Source organism: Mauremys reevesii, linkage group 18, assembly GCF_016161935.1.
Source record: "Mauremys reevesii isolate NIE-2019 linkage group 18, ASM1616193v1, whole genome shotgun sequence".
In the NCBI taxonomy this organism is placed as follows: Eukaryota; Metazoa; Chordata; order Testudines; family Geoemydidae; genus Mauremys; species Mauremys reevesii.
This window is the reverse complement of record NC_052640.1, coordinates 29,359,239-29,377,347: the sequence shown is the minus strand read 5'-3', so window position 1 is coordinate 29,377,347 and position 18,109 is coordinate 29,359,239. Positions and strand designations below refer to the sequence as shown.

At 51.1% G+C, this 18,109-nt stretch overlaps 1 protein-coding gene across 2 annotated transcripts; it reads right to left on the bottom strand.

The window, feature by feature from the left end:
* Positions 1 to 7,410: 7,410 nt before the first annotated feature.
* Positions 7,411 to 17,657, bottom strand: LOC120385933 (fish-egg lectin-like). 2 transcript variants are annotated; one of them, XM_039504548.1, is made up of 4 exons: positions 17,511 to 17,657; positions 13,846 to 14,085; positions 12,079 to 12,418; positions 7,411 to 8,798 (listed from the first exon to the last, which is right to left on the bottom strand). In XM_039504548.1, exons 1-4 carry the CDS (start codon positions 17,560 to 17,562, stop codon positions 8,654 to 8,656), a joined length of 777 nt encoding a protein of 258 aa, XP_039360482.1. In that variant the 5' UTR covers positions 17,563 to 17,657; the 3' UTR covers positions 7,411 to 8,653. The 2 variants fall into 2 exon arrangements, with proteins under 2 accessions (XP_039360482.1, XP_039360483.1); XM_039504549.1 differs by having other exon boundaries at positions 13,846 to 14,073; positions 17,511 to 17,642.
* Positions 17,658 to 18,109: the final 452 nt, after the last annotated feature.

Genomic DNA, 18,109 nt, shown 5'->3' with positions numbered 1-18,109 from the left:
AAAGATAAGGAGGTGTTAGTACCGTTATACAAGGCACTGGTGAGACCTCATCTGGAATACTGTGTGCAGTCCTGGTCTCCCATGTTTAAGAAGGATGAATTCAAACTGGAACAGGTTCAGAGACGGGATACTAGGATGATCCGAGGAATGAAAAACCTGTTTTATGAAAGTAGACTCAAAGAGCTTGGCTTGTTTCCCCTAACCAAAAGAAGGTTGAGGGGGATATGATGGCTCTTTATAAATATATCAGGGGGATAAATATCAGGGAGGGAGTGGAATTATTTAAGCTTAGTACCAATGCGGACACAAGAACAAATGGATATAAACTGGCCATTAGGAAGTTTAGACTTGAAATTAGATGAAGGTTTCTAACAATGAGAGGAGTGAAGTTCTGGAACAGCCTTCCAAGGGGAGTAGTGGGGGCAAAAGACATATCTGGCTTCAAGACTAAGCTTGATAAGTTTGTGGAGGGGATGGTATGATTAATTTTGGCAATTAATTTATCTTTGATTATTACCAGGTAAATCTGCCCTGTGCTCTGTAATGAGATGTTAGATGGGGTGGGATCTGAGTTACTACAGAGAATTCTTCCTGGGTGCTGGCTGGTGAGTCTTGCCCACATGCTCAGGGTTTAGCTGATCACCATATTTGGGGTCGGGAAGGAATTTTCCTCCAGGGCAGATTGGCAGAGGCCCTGGAGGTTTTTCTCCTTCCTCTGCAGCGTGGGGCCTGGGTCACTTGTTGGAGGATTCTCTGCAGCTTGAGGTCTTCAAACCACAATTTGAGGACTTCAGTAGCTCAGACACAGGTTAGGGGTTTGTTACAGGAGTGGGTGGGTGAGATTCTGTGGCCTGCGTTGTGCAGGAGGGAGGTCAGACTAGATGATCATAATGGTCCCTTCTGACCTTAAAGTCTATGGGACATGGGAGACTTGGTGATGGTACTCGACCCTGCGAGAAGGTTCAAAATGCAAAAGCCCTGGGAGGGGCCCTTTGAGGTGGTAGAAGTGGCAAATGAGGACACGTATCAAGTTAAAAAGCCCCTTGATGATGTTGTTCCCCAACTAGTACATGTGAACCGGCTCAAAGCCTATTGCAGTAGAGAGACTGGAGTAAACATGATAAATAATAATTGGAGGTATACCTATCTCCTAGAATGGACCTTGAAAGGTCATTGAGTCCAGCCCCCTGCCTTCACTAGCAGGACCAAATACTGATTTTTGCCCTAGATCTCTAATTGACCCCCTGAAGGATTGAACTTACAACTGTGGGTTTTGCAGGGAAATGCTCAAACCACTGAGATATCCCTCCTCCCCAAAGCTGTTGCGTTGAAGGGGAAACTGAGGCACCCCCACTCATTGATTTGATGGATGAATGCCAAGATGGGTCAACTCCAGAAAATATGGAAATCTGTAATGAATTAACCCCAGTCGAAAGGGGGGAGGTGTTTTCAGTGCTGCAAGGGCACAGCGCATTTTTGATTTAACTAGAGGTTACTGGCAAATCCCTCGGGAAGAAGAGGCACAACGCAAGTCTGCTTTTATCACTGATATAGGGCTCTATGAATTCACGCTGTTACCTTCGGGTTTGGCAAATGCTGGTGCAACATTCCCGAGGCTGGTCAACAAAGCGTTAAATGGTTTTCAGAACTGTGCCAGGGCGTAGGTAGGTGACACTGCTGAATTCAGCAACACCTGGGATGACCACCAGGAGCACTTGGGGGTTGTGCTATCAAAACACAAGGGGGCTGGTCTAACCATAAAACTATCTAAGTGCAAGATAGAGGCAGTCAGAGTCCCCTACCTAGGACACCGGGTTGGGGTTGGGGGGGGCAATATTCCCCGACCTTCTTAAGGTGGAAGCGATTGTCAAGTGGCCTGTGTCCAAGCCTCAATAGGCGCCTGGTGAACTATTAGAGAAGGTTTGTGGGGGGTTCAGCGACATTGTGGCCCCAATCACAGACTGATGTGAAAGGCACCAACCTGCTCAGGTGATTTGGTCAGAGGTGCGCCAGAAGGGTTTTGATGAGCTAAGGGTGCTCTTGTCTGCAGAGCCGGTGTTGGCCAGCCCAGACTTTGATAAGATTTTTGAATTGTGCCCCAATGCATCCGACACTGGCTTGGGTGCTGTACTGATGCAAACGCGGGAGCACAGCAAGAAGCACCCCATTGCCTTCCTAAGCAAAAAACCCCCGCTGACCAGACTGACTGGGTCATAGAGCAGGAGTGCTATGCCGTAGTGTGGGCTGGGAAACAACAGAGGCCAAAGCTCTTTAATAGGAGGTTCAAGATTCTAACCGACCACTCGCCCTTAACATGGCTGAACAGAACCAAGGGCACAAACTCCAAACTGCTACGCTGGAGCCCAGTCCTGCAGGAATTTGGCATGGAGATTGTGCACATTAAAGGGAAGAAGAACATGGTACCAGATGCCCTGTCTAGAAAAGAGGAAGCTGGGCACACTGCATCTGCATTGGTCAGTGACCAATCCTTGGGCAGTGCCTTCACAGATGTTACTGAGCATGCTCAGTTTGTGTGAGCATGTTCAGTGCACCCTAGGTAGCAAATTCCTACATGTAGCAGTTTTTCGTACTACAATCATTCCGCATCCCTCTTGAACTGTGGACCCCAGAACTGGACACAAGATTGCAGCTGTGGCTGCCCCAGTGCCAAATGCAGAGGTAAAATAACCTCTCTGCTCCTGCTCCAGACATGGGCGGCAAGTTCTATGGGCCCGTGGAGCCCAGGCCCCACCAATAATCCTAAAGGTGGGCCCAGCTCCAGCAATGTTTGGGCCCCAGGCCCTGTGCTTTCAGGGGTCCCCGCGCTGCCATGCCGGGTGCTCTCACTGCAGCAGCAGCTCCCGGGAGAGGCCCCAGCAGCGACTGGGCTCACAGCCCATTGGCCGGGAACCCCAGCCAATGGGAACTGCCGGGGGCGGTGCCGGAGCTGCCTGGCCACGCCTCCACAGCAGGGAAGGGGAGCGAGCCACCGGCAGCGTCTGAGCCCTGGGCAGAGCAGCAGCAGGGTCTGTGCCCATCAGACAGACTCAGCCGGTGAGCTGTGGGGGCAGCCAGACACAGAGACACAGCCGGGGAGGGGGGTTGGTGGGGACAAACAGACACAGCCAGGGGGTTGTGGGACAGACACACACAGCGAGGGGTGGTGGGGGCAGCCAGCCAGACACAGCCGGGGGGTTGTGGGACAGACAGACACAAGGACACAGCCAGGGGGTTGTGGGACAGACACACACAGCGGGGGGGGGGGCAGACAGACACAGCCGGGGGTGATGGGGGCAGCCAGACAGACACAGCTGGGGGTTGTGGGACAGACAGACATAAGGACACAGCCAGGGGGGTTGTGGCACAGACACACACAGCCGGGGGTGGTGGGGACAGACAGACACAAAGACACAGCCGGGGCGGGGCATTGGTGGGGACAAACAGACACAGCTGGGGGGTTGTGGGACAGACACACACAGCTGGGGGTGGTGGGGGCAGCCAGACAGACACAGCTGGGGGTTGTGGGACAGATAGACACAAGGACACAGCCAGGGGGTTGTGGGACAGACACACACCAGGACACAGCCAGGGGGGTAGTGAGGACAGACAGACGGACACAGCTGGGAGGTTGTGGGGACAGACAGATGGAGCCGTGGGCGGGGAAAGGAGCAGCAATGGGCAGCCCGGGGCTGGTATAAAATACACAGGATGGGGGGAGCTTCCTGAGGGGACTATAGCAACACCCCCCGCAGAGCAGACCCAGGTTGCAGCTGGCTCTGCCCATCACAGCCCCCAGCCCCACAGCGACCCACACAACCCGCTGCCCCCGCGAGAGACTCCCAATGAACCCAGTGCCCCTGTCACTCCTCTCCAGAGAGCCCTCCCCTTTGTGCCAGCCCACTCCCCTCCCCCACTGACTCCCCTCCTCCAAAGCTCCCTACAATCTCCCCCTTTGCCTTCCGCCCCCCAGCCCAGCCCATTCCATTCCATTGGCCGGGAGGCTCCCAGTCTATTGGCTATCAGGGCCCACAGGAGCTGCACCTGAGGCAGGGTGCCTGCTTACAGATGCAGACCTGCCTGGCTGTGCCTCCACAGCACAGGGAGGGGGAGCCACAGGTGAGCAAGCCCTGGCCATCATCACAGGCCCAGTAATTCTCTGGATATTTAATTTCACTGAGGCAAAATGTGTGCAATTTTATGGGTTGAATGATTGAATGACATAATACCCACCTGCCCGCATTGTCCATCACTAAGTCCAGTAATTTTGTCAAGTGTCTGTTGCACAACATGGTGGTGCCTACCCCTACCTTGTGCTTCAGGGGGTGATGGGGTCCAGGGCAGCCTGTTATAGAACTACCTGATTAGTAATTGGATATGTTGGCTGGCATCTTTTTTTACGTGTTCGCTCCCCCTGACATTAGAACCTGGCTACACCACTGGGGAGGAGAGCTTCCTAGACCTGTGCAGCTGGGGCTTAGGTGAATTTTGTGATACTGTGCCCCTCCCCAGCTACCACCCTGCAGTCCCCACTCCTGCACCATGCTGGGCAAGGGGCAGCCCCATCCCCAGTGGCAGCAGGGGAGGCCACACGTGATGGCAACCTCCCCCCTCGGTACCCACCATAGGGGAGGCGAGTGGGCTTTCTGGACCTGAGAGGGACCTAGGAGCATGTGCAGTGAACTGCGGGGGAGAGGAGGGGTCCCTCCCCTGGAGCTTGCTGCTGCCAGGGAGGGTGGAGGGGAGTCCTCTTTGGCCCTACCCCGGGGGCAGCCTGTCTGCACCCCAAGTTCCTTATCCCCAGCCCTGCCCCAGAGTCCTCACCTGACGGGAAAAACACGCAACTTAAATTTGGTGGTCAGTTTAGAGTATCATAGAATATCAGGGTTGGAAGGGGCCTCAGGAGGTCATCTAGTCCAACCTCATGCTCAAAGCAGGACCAATTCCCAACTAAATCATCCCAGCCAGGGCTTTGTCAAGCCGGGCCTTAAAAACCTCTAAGGAAGGAGATTCCACCACCTCCCTAGGTAACTCATTCCAGTGTTTCACCACCCTCCTAGTGAAAAAGTTTTTCTTAATATCCAACCTAAACCTCCCCCACTGCAACTTGAGACCATTACTCCTTGTTCTGTCCTCTGCTACCACTGAGAACAGTCTAGATCCATCCTCTTTGTAACCCCTATCAGGTAGTTGAAAGCAGCTATCAAATACTCCTCATTCTTCTCTTCTGCAGACTAAACCATCCCAGTTCCCTCAGCCTCTCCTCAGAAGTCATGTGCTCCAGCCCCCTAATCATTTTTGTTGCCCTCCACTGGATTTTCCAATTTTTCCACATCCTTCTTGCAATGTGGGGCCCAAAACTGCACGTAGTACTCTAGATGAGGCCTCACCAATGTTGAATAGAGGAGAATGATCACGTCCTCGATCTGCTGGCAATGCCCCTACTTATACAGCCCAAAATGCTGTTAGCCTTCTTGACAAAGGCCAGAGGAGGGAGTGTTAGTGCCTTTGCGGACTTCTGGGAAGTGCATGGGGTGGAAGGGGATGCTGGGATGCTCTGGAACCACTCCTTCAAAGCCAGTCAGGACTCTGGGGGAGCCTCCTCTCTGAGCAGACTGTCTCCAGGGCAAGAAGCTTACACCATCCTGGGTCTGACCTCAGAGCATTCAGCATGCCCTTCCACACCATGCACTTTCCGCAGTGAGTCCACCCAGGCGGGGTCCTGGGGCAGCCAGAGGTCCCTGCACCCCAATTCCACAGTCAGATGTGACTCTCAGCCAGACTGTAAAACAGAAGGTTTATTAGATGACGGGAACACAGTTTAAACAGAGCTTGTTGGTACAGAAAACAGAACCCCTCTGTCAGGTCCATCTTGCGGGGTGGGGAGCCCAGAACCAAGTTCTGAGTCTCTCCCCATTTCCCCAGCCAGCTCCAAACTGACACTCCCTCCTCTGGCCTCTGTGTCTCTTCCGGACAAGGAGGCCACCTGATCTCTTTGTCCCCAACACCTTCAGTTGGCATCTTGCAGGGGAAACTGAGGCACCCACACAGTATTCAGAGAAAATATTAAGAACATTCCCACTTCATCACAACAGGTGCAACAAAATATAATACTGTATATTGAAGTAGGCAAGTGCTGCTTCTGACTTTCCACTTTTAATTGACCCTTGTAATCTTGTGGCGCTGACGCGTTGTAGCTTCATTTTATATCGGCTTACAGGGCGGGAGCGGGGGGGCACCACCATTTTGGCCCCCACCAAAAATTATACAAACCTGCCGCCTATGGCTCCAGATTCTCCTGTTTATGGATCCCAGTATCCCATTAGCCCCTTTGGCCACAGCATCAAGCTGGGAGCTCACATTCAGCTGATTATCCGCCATGATCTCCAAGTCTCTTTCAGAGTGACTGCTTCCCAGGAAAGAGTCCCCCAGCCTGTCAGTCTGGCCTGTGTTCTTTGGTCCTAGATCTATACAATTACATGCAGCTATATTAAAACGTCTGTTGTTTGCTTGCGCACTGGTGACTCAGTGATCCAGTTTGCTCTGTAGCAGTGACCTGTCCTTCCCCGAGTTGTGTCATCTGCAGACTTTGTCAGTGATGATTTTATGTTTTCTTCCAGGTCATTGATAAAAATGTTAAATAGTGTTGGGCCAAAAACCAGTCCCTGCAGAGTCCCACTAGAAACACACCCATTTGATGATGATTCCCCGGTTACAATTACATTTTGGGAGCAGCAGTGTTACTGTAGCTGGATCGGTCCCAGGATACCAGAGACCAGGCGGGTGAGGTCATATCTTTTATTGGACCAGCTTCTTACAGAGACCTCTCAGCGAGCCATGGCTCATTGCTCTGATTCAGGCTAAAGGGGCGAGTTTGGCTACAAAGACCGGCCAGAAGCAGAGTTCCCAGTGTGGGGGAGGGTTGCACAGACTGCAGAGAGGTGGATTTTCTTTCTCACTTGCCCGTCTCTGTCTGACTGTGACGGCAAGGTGGGAGCTCTGCCCACCTGCTCAGCCAGGCGACTCATCGGGATTCCTGAGTGCACATGGGGCACATGGCAAGGGAGAGGGGGACCAGCGTGAGGCAGAATGACGAGCTCACCCTTGTCTCCTCTGCCTGGCAGCGTGTGTCAGAGGTGAGGGAAGGAGCGGAACAGATTAGCAGGGCAGCACCGAGTGCTGGAGTGAGCATTGTGGGGAGCAGGGGGAAGACTAGCTGAGTGGGAGGGTTGACAGGCCAGTGGAGATGATGATGTCGCACACTCCAGGACTAGTGTGTTGTGGAGCTCAGACTGTTCCTCTTTCCGCAAAACACTCTTGGTTTCTGGGCTGCGGAACCCCCAGCACCACAGCGCTCCCCGAACTTCAGCTGTATCGATTCCACTGAGCACAAAATGACAAGGAGAGCGCACGAGATGCTGCAAGACTTTATTGGCACAAACCCAGCCCCAAGCAGAGGGGAATCCCAGCTGCTCCCCCAACAAGAGTGAGCAAGACAGAAACTTCTAACCTTTAACAGCCCTTCCTGCTCAGCCTAGAGAGAACAGCTCTGGCTCCGCAGCCCTCCTCTTGGATACACGTCGCCTCTATTCTTTCTAATCTGGTGATGCAGATATTTGGGATTTATCAGAACAGAAATGCGGGGGGAGAGAGGTGGATATGCAGAGCTTCTGGCACAGAACTCAGGATAGTGTGTGTGTAAGAACTTGGCCCTGATTGCTTATTATGAACTGATCATGCTGGGACCTTCTGAAGTGGAGAGGCTGAAATCAGGCTAACTGAGGGAGAACCTTGTAACACAGGTAGTTGGTGATGGTGAAGTTTGCAGAAAGGCAGAGAAAATTACCTAGTTGGGGGTTAATTAAATTCTGTTTTTCTTTCTCATTCATTGGAAGTTCTTCCTATGCTCTATCTCAGTTGTGTGTGTTGCTAATGCAAAGGGGTCCGTTAGAGTTATAAATATAAAGTCCAGCAGGGGGCAATTATGACCATCTAGTCTGATTTCCTACATAGCACAGGCCACAGATGTCGTGCAGTGACTTTTGCATCGCACCCAATAGCATGCAGCTGATACAGAGTATATCAGAGCATTTATACAGACATCCAGTCTTGACTGAAAGACTCCAAGTGATGGAGAATTTACCACATCCCTTGTGGATCCGTTCATATGGTTGACTTCCCTCCTTGCTAGAACACTGCCCTTTGTTTTCAGCTTGGGCCTTGCTGTGTTCAGTTTCCAGCCATTGGATTTTATCAGAGGAGAAGTATGTGCGTCCGGGGACGGGGACGGGGGCAGCAGAGGCAGAGAAGGAGCAGGTAATGATGAACATTCTTGGCTCTATTTTGTGGGACTTGATTTTACCCTTGGAACAAAAGCTTCACACCACTGGCTGGAGAAGGAATGTAGAAAACCTGGACAAGGCAGTGGAGCAGGGCTCCATTTGCAATGAAAGAGGTGCTGGGGCTCAAGCAATTTGTTACTTTCATAACTGACATGGCAAACCCAGAGGTGCCGGGGCTCTGCATTGCCAAGCCTGAGGTGCCGGGGCTCAGCCGAGGCTGGTACACATTAAGCACTAGGGGAGCGAGAGAGAGAGAGAGAGAGTTTAAATGGACACTGTTAATCACGGTGAGGCTGAGATGGCGGGAGTCTCATTTAGATCCGGCATTTCACAATCTTGTCCTGGTCAGTGATAAGCCACAGCAGGCCCAGGTCATAGGACACATGTTTGCAGTTGCAGATGAAATTGGCCACCTGGGCCCAGCTGGTGCCGATGGGGTTGCTTTTAGTGATTCCATCCCTGAAAGGAAGTTGACAGGACTGGTGTTAATACAGGTCTGCTAAGAGAAGGACTCTGCCTCTATCCCAGCCTGTGGAGAGCAGCTTCTCAGTGCAGCCCAGAGGGTAGCCCCAGCACGTTTCTCCTTGCTGTCCACTCACGGCCCTGCATTGCAGCACCCATCCACCTACACGAGTGTCTGGCCAGACCCTATTAAGATGGCAGGATCAGAGCTGAGCATTGCAAGCTTCATCTCCCTGCGGTGTGGGCTGAGGGCAGAAGGGCAGGGAACATCCTCTCCAGGGAAACATTCCTGCTTCCAAACTACATGGGGCCTTTCCTCTGTCTTGGCAGGTGACATGGAATGAAAGCCAGCGACTGAGCGGTATAGAGAACACCAAGGGAACCCCACAGCGCTGCAGGGGGAAATGCCAGAGCTCCCCCTGGGAATGGCAGTTCTCTCCCCTCCCCTGCTCCCACTCCATTCCAGTCTGGGAGTGTCTTCCTCCACTGCCTGAGCCCACGGGGGGACATTGAGTTCCTGTGCTTGGTTCCACAGGAGCCCCTGCTGCCAGGTGGAGCAATTGCAATCTAATCAGTAATAAGCCACAAGGACCAGATTGTATTCACCCAACAGTTCTGAAGGAACTCAAATGTGAAATTGCAGAACTACGAACTGTAGTCTGTAACCTATCATTTAAATCAGTTTCTGTACCAAATGAGTGGAGGATAGCTAATGTGATGCCAATTTTTAAAAAAGGCTCCAGAGGTGATCCTGGCAATTACAGGCCGGTAAGCCTGACTTCAGTACTGAGCAAACTGGTTGAAACTATAGTAAAAAACAAAATTGTCAGACACAGAGATGAACATAATTTGTTGGGAAAGAATCAACATGTTTTTTGTAAAGGGAAATCATGCCTCACCAATCTACTAGAATTCCTTGAGGGAGTCAAAAAGCTTGGGCTGCCCAGAGGGGGGGCAAGTGGGGAAATTTGCCCCAGTCCCTGGGCCCTGCAGCGGCCCCGTGAGCTGCTCCGGGTTTTCGGTGGCACTTCGGTGGCGGGTCCTTCACTCACTCTGAGTCTTCGGCAGAGGGTCTTTCAGTGCAGCGGAAGACTCAGAGCGAGTGAAGAACCCGCTACAGAAGTGCTGCCGAAGCCTCAGAGCGCCGCTCGGTGAGTACAAGCACCGCCGCAAGCGGCAGGGAAAAAAACAAAAAAGAAAAAAAACAAGCCGCGATCGGCGGCAGCTCTACCGCCACCGATTCATTCTTCGGTGGCAATTTGGCAGTGGGTCCTTCCCTCCGAGAGGGACCTGCCGCTGAATTGCCACTGAAGACCTGGCCCTGTGCCAGGCCCCCTGAATCCTATGGGCAGCCCTGAAAAAAGCATGTGGACAAGGGGGATCCAGCAGATACAGAGTACTTAGATTAACAGAAGGCCTTTGACGAGGTTCCTCAACAAAGGCTCTTAAGCAAAGTAAGCTGTCATGGGATAAGAAGGAAGGTCCTCTCATGAACTGGTAACTGGTTAAAAGATAGGAAACAAGGATAGGATTAAATGATCAGTTTTCAGAATGGAGAGAGGTGAATAATGGTGTCCCCTGGGGGGGTCTGTACTGGGACCAGTCCTATTCAACATATTCATAAATGATCTGGAAAAAGGGGTAAATGGTGAGGTGGCAAAATTTGCAGATGATACAAAACTACTCAAGATAGTTAAGTCCCAGGCAGAATGCAAAGAAGTACAAAAGGATCTCTCAAAACTGAGTGACTGGGCAACAAAATAGCAGATGAAATTCAATGTTGATAAATGCAAAGTAATGCACATTGGGAAACATAATCTCAACTATACATATAAAATGATGTGGACTAAATTAGCTGTTACCACTCAAGAAAGAGATCTTGGAGTCATTGTGGATAGTTCTGTGAAAACATCCACTCAATGTGCAATGCAGTCAAAAAAGCGAGCAGAATGTTGGGCATCATTAAGAAAGGGATAGATAATAAGACAGAAAATATCATATTGCCGCTATATAAATCCATGGTACACCCATATCTTGAATAGTGTGTGCAGATGTGGTTGTCTCATCTCAAAAAAAGTATATACTGGAATTGGAAAAGGTTCAGAAAAGGGCAACAAGAATGATCAGGGGTATGGAACAGCTTCCTTATGGGGAGAGATTAATAAGACTGGGACTTTTCAGCTTGCAAAAGAGACAACAAAGGGGGGTTATGATAGAGGTCTATAAAATCGTGACAGGTGTGGAGAAAGTAAATAAGGACGTGTTATTTACTCCTTCTCATAACACAAGAACTAGGAGTCACCAAATGAAATGAATAGGCAGCAGATTTAAAACAAATCAAAGGAAAAGCAGCAAAGAGTCTTGTGGTACCTTATAGACTAATAGACATTTGGGAGCATGAGCTTTCGTGAGTGAATGCCCACTTCGTCGGATACTCCCAAACATCTGTTAGTCTATAAGGTGCCACAAGACTCTTTGCTGCTTTTACAGATCCAGACTAACACGGCTCCCCTCTGATACTTGAAACCAAAGGAAGTGTTTCTTCACACAACGCACAGTCAACATGTGGAACTCTTTGCCAGAGGACAATAGGAGGGTTCAAAAAAGAACTAGATAAATTCATGGAGGATAGGTACATTAATGGCTATTAGCCAGGATGGGCAGAGATGGTGTCCCTAGCCCCTGTTTGCCAGAAGCTGGGAAGGAGTGACAGAGGGAATGGATCACTTGATGATTACCTGCTATGTTCATTCCCTCTGGGGCACCTGGCATTGGACACTGTTGGTAGACAGGATACTGGGCTAGATGGACCTTTGGTCTGACCCAGTCTGGCCTTTCTTATGTTCTTAACCCTAGGCTGGAGGATGCTCCATCGCTGTGTGGGGATGGCACATGCGCAGTTTGGGTGCGCAGAGGCGCTGTGAGGGGAATGACCAGGACAACCTGCGCTACCTATAATATGCAGAGCTCAGGCTTCCAAGAGTTCCCCAAGAGAGCAGAACCTCTGCAGTGGGCCTCACTCCCTTTTTGGTTCCCTGCTGGTTAGCACTGGAGTCCTCTCAATTAGGCAACAGTGGGTGCCTCGTTGTGAGGTCATTGGGATGCTGGAGAGCCCTGGAATCAGCTCATAGGAAATCAGTGAACATCAGGCACCAGGGTCGGCTTGCTCCACAGCATCAGGCAACATCCTGTTCTCTCTAAGCTCTTAGGGACAAGTATGAATGGCCCTGATCACTCATGGGAGGAATCTTCCCTCCTGCCTTCTCCTTTACTGTACCTGCGATATACTTGTCCTGCACTGTTCACGCCGTAGACAGAGCCTTCGGTCCCGACCTCAATCATGGACAGCTTGCCTGGAATCTGCTCCCACCTGGATCCTGCACAAGGATCCGGGGTGACATCAAACCGGAAATAGATATCGTCAGCTGAGTTAACTCCCCAGCAGCCCCACACACCACAGCTGTAGTACTTCAGTTTTCCTGCAATATTGACCCAGGGCAAGGCAGAGTCACTGTTCGCAGAGACCGTTGGTGGACGAGACAGACAGTAGATGTCATCATTCATGTTGACACCATTGACGAACATGTCTCCACCTGCATCAATTTGCTTGAGCAGCCCTAAAAACAAACAAGGGAAAAACAATGTTCAGAGGAAAGAGCAGGGCTGGAGCAGCATGGAGAAAATAAGGAAGCAAACCACCTATTGAGAACTCAGCCAGAAATATAACTAGACACCAGAGGAGAGAGAGAAATCAGTCAGAGACTGTGTGGTCTCCTGTTTGGAGCAGTGGCCTGAGATCAGGATTCCTGGGTCTGGTTGCCAGTCCTCTCCCAACTTGCTTAACGGCCCTTGGAAAGCCACTTAGGGCAACAAGGGCCTGAATTTAAGAACTACTGAGCACCGAGAGCTCCCATTGACACCAGTGGGAGTCGTCACTGCTTAGCACCCCTGGAAATCAGGACGACTTAGTTAGGTGCTGACATTTGTGCACTCAGGTTTGGAAACATGGACGTTAATCTCTCAGTGCCTGGAATATGGGGCCAATAAATGTTCCCGCCTCACAGGGGGCTTGTGAGTGTCAGGGCGCGTGTACACACTACATTGCACCAGTTTAAATTTCTCTAATTTAATTCAACTGCTGCCAAAGCCTGTGGGGACATTTAGTTTGCTTTCAGAGTCTCTGATTTCAGTTTACCTTAAATGGATTAGGCCTTGTCTACACGAGAAGGTTGCATTGCTTTAACCAATGGTATGAAGCCAGTTTAAACCCCTGCAGTACAATGCCTCTACTGTGGGCTCAGTTATCTATATAATAAGATTTCAGGATTGTCACCTTTCAGTGTGTCACTCTGAAGCCTAGAACGTCCAGACTGCACAGATTACGTGGTCCAACTGCCACAGCTGTGTGATAGCCTGGGCTTTCAGCTCCTAGCACCGGTCTGAAGGTGCTTATACCCAGAGGATATGCTGGTAAAAGGCACCTTTATACGGCTATAACCCCAAGTGTAGAAAGTTATATGGCTGTAGCTATTCTGGTAGACAATCGCACTCCTATCCAACACAGTCAGACTGGTGTACAAACCATGTGTAGACAGGCCTGTGTGAACATTCTGATTTCAGTTTAAGGACAGGACTATGCATGTTTTTGTACTGCTTTGTATCAGTGTGGAAACGCATAGAATGAAATCAGTGACACTCCCCAGTGAAGACACAACTGGACCAGTAACACGGGGCTCGTATCAACATTGCTTATTTCACTTCATTTCCCAAAATAATCTGGACGGACATAAGCACCTTCATACCTGGGCAGCTGCATCCACATTCGGGGGTTGCACCAATTCAACTAGATCAGCTTCCCTATAGAGTTCATGGTACAGAACCGGTATCAATGTAATTATACAGACAAGCTGTCGTCAGATCCTGAGAGTGGCCCATCTGGTGGGAATTGTGACAACAGCCTGGGGTCGGAGTTTGGAACTGGGCACAGGATCCTAACAGAGGCTCCTTTTGTTGTCCCCACGACATATCAAAGCTCATACGTTACCTGTGACTTGTTGCCAGCGTCCTCCCACCAGCTTGTAGATGTTGTTGTTGTTGTTCACACCCCAGACTCCGGCAGGACCAACCGTGACGTGTTTCAAGGAGCCCGGCACCTGGGCCCAGCTGTCTCCGTACAGCGTGTAAATATTGCCTGCGCTGTTCACTCCAAACACCTGCCCATTACTGGCATCAATCTGCTTTAATGACCCCGGTATCTCAATGCAGTCCAGAGCTGAAAAGCAAACTGAGAATGTTCATGCACATGGACTTGTTAGCAAGCAGGAGAAATAACCACAAAAGAGAGAGAGAGCTTGGGGGTCTGGGTGACTGAGGATATACAGACCTTTGCTTACACGTCCCTCACTGGTCTGAATCCAGAATAGGAGGGTGGTGGCCCAATGTTCTTACCACCTAATATCTGCTTGGAGGCCCATGTGAAATGAGTTTCAGGGTCCCATTCTCGTTCCCAAAATATTAGAATAGCAGCTGGTGCTAATTGGCTCCCTGTTGCCATCCGCAACAGAAAGGCCAAGGATTATACTGACCACAGAGACGGAGCTCCAGTCTCACCACTACAGGTGGTCCCTCCTGGTCAGAGCTGAGCCACATTATGGAGGAAGCTTTCCCTACCCTTACCCCTGCCCCTACACAGACAGCACTGGGGATTAACAGAGGGCTTATGGCTCCAGAGCTGGGGATCTTGCACCAGAGCTGATGTCACATCAACAAATGCTCAGGGTTCAGGATGGAAAAGGCCCTCCTGCTTCTGTTGGGATTTCTATTCGGTTCCTACAGGACACATCCCCGAGAGAGAACAGTCCAAAGAGCCACCCAGGAAGTTGTGTAGGTCAGTTATGGGGTCACAAGAGCAGATCTCCTCTCTGGGGGCATTTGAGATAGCCTGAGAGCATTTTCCATACCACCTTTGTTTGGAAGTGATGGGGGCTCTTCCATTCTGCTCCATATGGAAACCCCATGTGTATCTGAGGAAGGACTCAAACTGTACCCATCAAGAAGCTGCTTGAAGTTTAAACATTCACAGCAGCTGCAGGCAGACCCATAGATTTCATAGATTCCAAGGCCAGAAGGAACCATTGTGATCTCTAATCTGACCTCCTGTATCACACAAGCCAAAGAACTGCCCCAAAATAATCCCTAGAGCAGAGCTTTTAGAATAATATCCACTCTTGATTTTAAAATTGTCAGTGATGGAGAATCCACCATGACCCCGGGTAAATTGTTCCAATGGTTATTTACCACCCCTGTTAATTCTCCTAGATTGCAGAGTCCGTTATCCAATATTTGTTCCCCATGTAGGTACTAATCAAGTCACCCCTTAACCTTCTTTTGCTGAGCTAAATAGATTGCCAGTCCCTGTGAGCCGGTGCAGGGGGATGCTGCCTCGGCAGGGGGGAGGGGTCTGAGAGCTACGCTTTTTGCCTCACAGGGGGTCCCTGGGGAAGGAGCCAGGGGCCATCAGCACTGACCCATGCTGCTCCTGCTGGTAATGTGCCAGCTGTGCCCTGGGGCTGCACTAAAGAGGCTGCCAGTGGGTGCACTGTCCCCAGGGTGTGCTGTCCCAGGGGCCAGCCGGGTGGCTCAGACCTAGCTCCAGCCACTGGGGGGCACTGGAGCAGGGGAGGGACAATGGTGCCTTGTCTATGGATGGTTCTGGATCTGCTGGATTCTGATAGGCACCAGCTAGCTGCTCTCTAAGCCATTCAGCCAACCAGGGCCAGCCCTGGGATCATCACCATCCCGCTCCCTCCCACAGCCCCGGGGCAGAAAGGCTGGGCTCAGCGAGGGGCTGGGGGCAGGCTTGGGCCTGCCTGCATGTGGCGGGGGTGCTGCAGTGCCCACAGGACCTGGCAGCTGGTGGTGTCTGGGCAGCAGGACAGAGGAGCCCATGGCTTTGTCTCCCTTCACCCCCGACCTCTCCAGCGGCAGGCTGGGCAGCACCAGGCTCTGTCCCCATGGTCCCGGCCTCCTGCCCCACCCTGTGTATCGTGGCTTGTGTCAGCCCCAGAGCGTGAGATCTTTGGGCAGGAGGAGTCCAAAGGGCTCACGCTCTGGGGTACTGTGCCAGTTCTGGTCTCCCATGTTTAAGAAGGATGAATTCAAATGGGAACAGGTGCAGAGAAGGGCTACTAGGGTGATCCCAGGAATGGAAAACCGACCTCATGAGAGGAGACTCAAAGAGCTTGGCTTGTTCAGTCTAACCAAAAGAAGGCTGAGGGGAGATATGACTGCTCTCTATAGATACATCAGAGAGATAAATGCCAGGGAGGGAGAGGAGTTATTTAAGTTAAGTGCCAATGTGGACCCAGAACAAATGGATATAAACTGGCCAGCAACAAGTTTAGGCTTGAAATTAGGTGAAGGTTTCTAACCATAAGAGGAGTGAAGTTCTGGAGCAGCCTCCCAAGGGGAGCAGTGGGGTCAAAAAACAAAACGGGCTTCAACACTGAGCTTGATAAGTTTATGGAGGGGATGGTATGACAGCACTGCATACTATGGTGTATGGTGCATCGGCGGCTCCCTGTAGCAAAAATCCCCAGCAGCTGCAGACGGGACACTAGATGGGGAGAGCTCTGAGTTACTACAGAGAATTCTTTCCCAGGTATCTTCCTGGTGGATCTTGCCCACATGCTCAGGGTTTAACTGATCACCATATTAGTGGTCGGGAAGGAATTTCCCCCCAGGTCAGATTGGCTGAGACCCTGGTGGTTTTCGCTTCCTCTGCATTGGTCACTTGCAGATTTAAACTAGTGTAAATGGTGGATTCTCTGTCACTTGAAGTCTTTAAACCATAATTTGAGGACTTCAGTAACTCAGCCAGAGCTCAGGGGTCTAGTACAGGAGTGGGTGGGAGAGGTTCTGTGGCCTGCGATGTGCAGGGGGTCAGACTAGATGATCACGATGGCCCCTTCTGACTTCAGTAAGCGTATCTGAGTAAGACTAGACATTGCAATTTTAAACCCAACCAGTGACCTATAAGTGACTTGCCACAAGATGTCAGAACATGTTAGTATTAGAGCTCAGTGGGTCGAATGTTTATTTAATTTTCTTTCTAGATATAGGAATTAGATACAATGCTTCTGTCAGAGATTATTATTATTATTATTATTATTATTATTGCAGTTATTAGCTGCAAAAAAAAAGGAGAGTTTTCAGTTGCCTAAGTAGCCCCTGGAATCATGGTTAAAGTCCCCTCCACCGCCCCCAACTCTGAAATGGTGCCCCTGTGGGCCGGCACGGAATTTGCCCCCACCCCCATGCATGGCCCTGTTGGCTTGACTGGAGCCGCCCCCCAGATATAGAAGTCAAATTACAGGGATGGGCTGAGCCTGGGGGCAGGGCTGGGAAGGTGGGAGCAGGGAGCGTCGCTCAGTCAGGGCACAGAGAGCTCCTGCAGAATGGACGGGCAACAGGCAACTCAGTGAGACCCTTTCAGTGTCTGTGTCACTGTCATTGGTGCAGACTGCAGGGGCCACAATGTGCGAAGTGTTGGCCACGTGCAGAGGAAAATCTGGTTCCCAACCCACGAGCATCTGCCTGAAACCAGTTCCCCAAAATGTGGCAGTGAATCCAAACTCAGTCCTGCACTGGGGCTGAGAGACCCACACAGCCGTCTGCAAACCCTTCGACAGAATCCCTGTCCCCACGTACCTGAGCTCCCTGCAAGCAGGGGCAGCAACAGCAGGAACTCCCAGAGCAGCATCTTCTCAGCACCCCTTCAACAGTGGGACCTCGCCTGGTGTCTGTGCTGGGGCAGTCCAGGGGCTTTTATAGCTCAAGCACAGCTGCAGGCTGAGCAACCTTCCCTCCCCAGGTGCCCCCCCCCACATCCTCAATGAGGAAATAGGGAAATTCTCACGTGGCAACACCACACCCTGGAGCAAAGGCTGTTGAGCAACATTATGGGTTTCCTCATAGCAATTGTGACACTAGATCCCTTGTATGCCAGCCAGCCCGGCAGGTATTGTGGTTGGTAGGTGAGCACTTGGCTGGCCTCCGGGTAATGGTGTCCCTAGCCTCTGTTCGTCAGAGGATGGAGATGGATGGCAGGAGAGAGATCACTTGATCATTACCTGTTAGGTTCACTCCCCCTGGGGCACCTGGCATTGGCCACTGTCGGTAGACAGATACTGGGCTGGATGGACCTTTGGTCTGACCCAGTACGGCCGTTCTTATGTAATGAAAGGGTTTAAGGGTTAAGTGTTTCCCCCTGCCACACCCGTTCGGTTTGCTGTGGTTAACATGTGAAA

Excerpts from the sequence above, each read along its gene's own strand:
- LOC120385933 (XM_039504548.1), bottom strand. The coding sequence starts at position 17,562 with ATGCTGCTCTGGGAGTTCCTGCTGTTGCTGCCCCTGCTTGCAGGGAGC. Across the intron at positions 14,086-17,510 it reads CCTGCTTGCAGGGAGCTCAG|TTTGCTTTTCAGCTCTGGAC; the intron begins GTACGTGGGGAC and ends GAACATTCTCAG. Across the intron at positions 12,419-13,845 it reads ACGCTGGCAACAAGTCACAG|GGCTGCTCAAGCAAATTGAT; the intron begins GTAACGTATGAG and ends GTTTGTTTTTAG.